The following is a 5,000-nucleotide window of genomic DNA, read 5'->3' as shown; positions in this document are numbered from 1 at the left end:
CAAAACAATCCTCCTGGTAAATCTTCATTTGGGACAATTATTACATGCTCAGTTCAGTTCAGACAGATATGCGAAGACGTCGCTTCGCCCGGGCTATATGCTCAAGGCGGCCCGGCCTCTGCCAGCTATGAGTGCTGACTCATCTTATCTAATCTTTTCTGATCATCATCGCTGATTCAATTCAGCTCAGTTCAGAGAGATTTTGCGAAGACGTCGCTTCGCCCGGGTTGTGTGGAAGGGGTAGCCCGGTCTCTGTTGGCTATAAGTGCTGACTCATCTGATCATCATGACTGAACTTTTACCTTGGCGGTCGGATTGCCTGTAGGCGCTCCAGTTGCCAGGGGGCTAATGACAGGCATAGCCTTCTAACCAGCCCGGCGGCTGTCGTCTCTGGGCCCTGCCTGAGGAAGCGAGTGTGCTCGCATTCCATCAGGTAGTGCTCTATTTTGGCGTCCGGCGCGCCACAATACTCACAGCGTCGCTCATCTTGCCCAATAGTGGGGATGATTTGCCACGCACAAGGGTAGCCTATTCTCAGTCTGTGCAGACTGACTTCAGCACACCTTGATATTCTGGGAGAGAGTATCAGCGGACTCATAGCCTGTGGCGTTTGAGTACCAGCTGGCCGAGGGGGAGGTTCTCGCTTCCTCTCTGTGTCGCTGCAGGGCACCGACCTGCCCTGCAACCATCGTTTTACGCCTTAGCAGTTCCCGGCTAGGATGCACCACAAGATCACTCAAGGGTTTCTTCCTGCCTTCCTCCGCTAACCTGTCAGCTACGTCATTCCCTTCAATACCAACATGGCTTGGGACCCAGTTGATGATGATGCGTCTTCCCTGATCCAGGATTCTCTGAGCAATGGTGAGAATCGAGGTTATCAGGTAAACGTTATCAAGGGGCGTGCTTTGTTGCAGGCTGTCAATGGCGGCCCTAGAGTCTGTGTGTATAACAACATGCCCGTCCGTCTGGGCTGCATGGGCTAGGGCTCCCATAATAGCTACTGCCTCTGCCTGGAGCGAGGAGGCATTGTCTGATACCCGCATAGCTTTCTCTATGCCCCTTGCTGCAAAACCGGCGCCTGCAGTGCGGGTGGTGGGGTCTACAGAACAATCCGTGAAGTAGGTTTTAATGTTCAGCGGCGTGATTGCTGTAATGTTCCTCTCCGCCTCAGCCTTCAATAGAGGCGGTGAGTACTGCGTTTTTCTTCTTGATAGACTCAGACAGAGAATTCTATCAAGGATCGTGCCCACGGCGGGGCTGAGACATAGTCAGGTGGGGATGGTCCATGCCCTTGATCAGTAGTGTCTCTTTGAGCTCAAAGCGTTTCAGCACTCTGGTTGTCTGAGACAGCCAGGTGTTGTTAGCAAAGAGTTTCTTGGTTTTGTGCAAGCCGACGCTGCACTCTCTGTCTTAGCTGCGAGTCCAGTGGGGACTGTAGGACATTTGCAAGGAACTGGGCCGCCATCTGATCAATCCGGGTGTCCAGGGGAAAGAGTTTGGCCTCCAGGAGGAGGTTAGTAACCTTAGCCCACCCGGGGCACCCAGAATAATCCTGGCGGCTTCGTTTTGCATTATGTCGAGTCTTTTCCTGAGTCCAGGTTTTACTGTGATCAGGGCGACGGAGGCGTAGTCCACAATGGGACGGACAGCGTGCACGTAAAAAGATCTTAGTACGCGGTGTCCAGCCCCTAAGCGCCGCCCAGACAGAGCTCTCATGACAGAGAGCCTTGCCTTGGTCCGGTCTAAGAGATGTTTGATCTCGGAGCGGAAGGTGAGGTTCTTATCGATCCATACCCCCAAGTATTGGTAGACGTGTACCCACTCAAGCTCTAGACCTTGGACTCGCAGTCTTTGATCACAGACATCATGCTTCAGCGCCATTGCCTTCGATTTGGCTGCTGAGATCTTAAGCCCGACTCTGCAGCATTCCTCAGTTATTAGGTCCAGACAACGCTGGGCCTTTCTGACTGGATTCACATTTCTTCTCCCAGTGGAGATAATTGCTAGATCATCTGCATATGAAATGATCGTGCACCCCGCTGGGAGTGGAATGTCGAGAATGTTTAACATGAGGATGTTGAACAGGGCCGGGCTAAGGACCCCTCCTTGAGGGGTGCCATTCTCTAGAGGCAAATGCCTGGAAAGGTGACCTTGGAACTTCACTCTGGCAGTTCTGTTCCGAAAGTAATCGCCAATCCAGGCAAGCAGCCTGCCTTTGATTCCCTTGCGGATCAGGATCTCCTGAATGGCTAACGGGTTTGCCAGTTCAAAAGCCTTCTCCAGGTCAAGGAAGACAATGACAGCGCTGCTGCTGCTGACAGTGCTCAGTAAGGTGGCAATGCTGTGGGTAGTGCTCTTGCCCCTTGTGAACCCGTGTAGGTGTTCATGTGGAGGTCCCAGCTTCCATTGGAGCCGATTCAGTACCATTCTCTCTGCTGTCTTTCCTAGACAGCTAAGCAGGGAGATGGGGCGGTACCGTCCTGGCTCCTTTGGTTTGGGGACGGGAATTATATCAGCCCTCTTCCAGCACTGTGGCAGTGAGGAAGTTTCCCAGGACTTGTTGATGAGATGCAGAAGTGCAAGCTCACCTTCATGTCCTAGGTGGGAAATGATGGGGTGGGAGATCCCATCGCTACCCGGGGCTGACCGGGAACTGGACTTGTATGTTCGCCGTAATTCCCTCAGAGAGAACATGGCATCTGTATCATCAGGCTCGACCGCCTTTTCTCTGATGAGGGCATGCCTGCCTGGGAGCAGTTGTTCTTGGCATGCCCTCAGCTCTGCTGGTAGTCCGACGCTACTTGTTCTAGCAGAGAACTCGAGTGCCAGTCTCTCCGCCTCCGAGTATTACATGCTTTTATTGTAAACAGCCAGGACATATTAAGACTAATTGTCCAAAAATAAGCAAAGTTTCACCAAAGTCTGCTGCATTAGTGAAAATGTGGTCCGAGGAAGATCAGTATTCTCATGTGCCTAATGTAAATCTTTCCCCGCAGAAGAATCCTGTTGTTGAGAATTTGGACTTTGAACCTTTCCTCTCGGAAGGATTTGTTGGTATTGAGGAGAGTGATGCCATGCGGCCTATCCGTATTTTGAGAGACACAGGAGCAGCTCAGTCATTGTTGTTAGAGGGATCTCTACATTTGTCTGATTTGACCTCGACTTCTGCAAGTGTCATCCTAGAAGGGGTAGGTGGTGTCATTAAGGTACCTCTTCATACTGTTTACTTGAAATCAGGTATTGTTACTGGTTCTGTGGTAGTTGGAGTTGCTTCTAAGTTACTGGTTCCAGGGGTTGACTTGCTGTTAGGAAATGATTTGGCTGGAAGTAAAGTTATACCTGACCCTATTGTTGTAGATGAACCTACTCAGGAAAATGAAACTAAAGAGTTAGAGGATGAAATTACGGGTATTTTTCCATCTTGTGCTGTGACTCGTTCAAGGTCACAGATGGTGTCTACTGATGATATTGTAGCAGATCAGAATGATCTAACCACAAGTGAACAAAGAATGTGTGAGGATGATTTTGGGTTAACATCCTTGTTTAATGTGAGTGATGCCCATGATGTGCAAGAGCTAGATACCAATATTTTGAGTAATAGAGAACAATTAATTATTGATCAAAGTAATGATGTTAAGATTAAAGAATTTATGAATGTGGCTATGAGTGAAAAAGAGATTAGTGAATGTTCCAAGGGCTACTATATTAAACATGGTGTCCTTATGCGTAAGTGGACTCCGCCCAAAGTTCCAGCAGATAACTCTTGGACGGCAGTTCATCAAATTGTGCTTCCAAAGAGATACAGATCTGAGGTTTTGAAATTAGCTCATAATACACCTATGTCTGGACATTTAGGAATTAGGAAGACTTATGCCAAGATTCTGAATAATTTTTATTGGCCTTATGTAAAAAAGGATGTGATTAATTTTTGTAAGTCTTGTCATACATGTCAAATTGTGGGGAAGCCAAACCAAAGTATTGCCAAAGCTCCCCTTATACCTATTCCTGTATTGGATGAACCTTTCAGTAGAGTATTGGTAGATTGTGTGGGACCATTACCCAAGACCAAATCAGGACATCAATATTTGTTAACAATTATGTGTTGTGCTACCAGATACCCAGAAGCCATACCATTAAGAAACATTTCAGCTAAAGTAATAGTTAAATCTCTGATAAAGTTTTTCACAACTTTTGGCTTGCCTAAAATAATTCAATCAGACCAGGGTAGTAATTTCATGTCAACATATTTTCAAAAAGTAATGAGTGATCTAGGAATTAAACAAATTCATTCAAGTACCTACCACCCAGAAAGTCAAGGAGCATTAGAAAGGTTTCATCAGACCCTTAAGAACATGCTTAGAAAATTTTGCAATGACACTAATAAAGAATGGGATGAAGGAGTGTCCTTCCTATTATTTGCTGTACGAGATGCTGTGCAAGAATCTCTTGGATTTAGTCCACACGACCTCATATTTGCTCATGATGTGAGAGGTCCTTTAAAAGTTCTGAAAGAAATGTGGATTCAGAGTGATGAAAAACAAACTGTACTAGATCATGTGTCAACTTTTAGAGAAAAGCTATTTCAAGCATGGGAATTAGCTAGAGAAAATATGAAAAGCTCCCAGTGTAAAATGAAACACAGATTTGATGCTAAATCTAAAGTGCATGATTTTAAAGTTGGTGATCAAGTATTGGCCTTTTTGCCTATGCAAGGGCAACCTCTGAAAGCAAAATTCTCTGGTCCATATGAGATTGTAAGAAAACTCAATGATGTAAATTATGTGATTAAAACCCCAGACAGACGTAGATCTGCAAGAGTGTGTCATGTAAACATGTTGAAAGAATATTTTGTTACTGAATCAAAGGTTGTCAATCTTAATGTGGTAAGTGATAATCATGAGGATGAATTTAGAAATATGAATATAGATATGAAATTGTGTAACAGTGATATTCTGAATAACTTGAATGACAAACTGAGTCATTTGTCTGATGATCAAAGG

At 46.0% G+C, this 5,000-nt stretch overlaps 1 protein-coding gene across 1 annotated transcript in view; it reads left to right on the top strand.

Annotated features, from left to right (window-relative positions):
- The window catches only part of LOC147470543 (uncharacterized), a 7,367-nt gene that overhangs the window by 1,008 nt on the left and 1,359 nt on the right, over positions 1 to 5,000 (top strand). The window contains exon 3 of the mRNA XM_086543723.1: positions 2,997 to 4,883. Within this exon, the coding sequence (XP_086399849.1) occupies positions 2,997 to 4,883 (1,887 nt within the window). The remainder of the gene's footprint in view (positions 1 to 2,996; positions 4,884 to 5,000) is intronic.

Source organism: Penaeus japonicus, unplaced genomic scaffold, assembly GCF_977035675.1.
Source record: "Penaeus japonicus unplaced genomic scaffold, GWHDUDI00000001_assembly GWHDUDI00000014, whole genome shotgun sequence".
In the NCBI taxonomy this organism is placed as follows: domain Eukaryota; kingdom Metazoa; phylum Arthropoda; class Malacostraca; order Decapoda; family Penaeidae; genus Penaeus; species Penaeus japonicus.
Note: the sequence above shows the minus strand (reverse complement) of the source record. Positions and strands in the feature narration are given on the sequence as shown.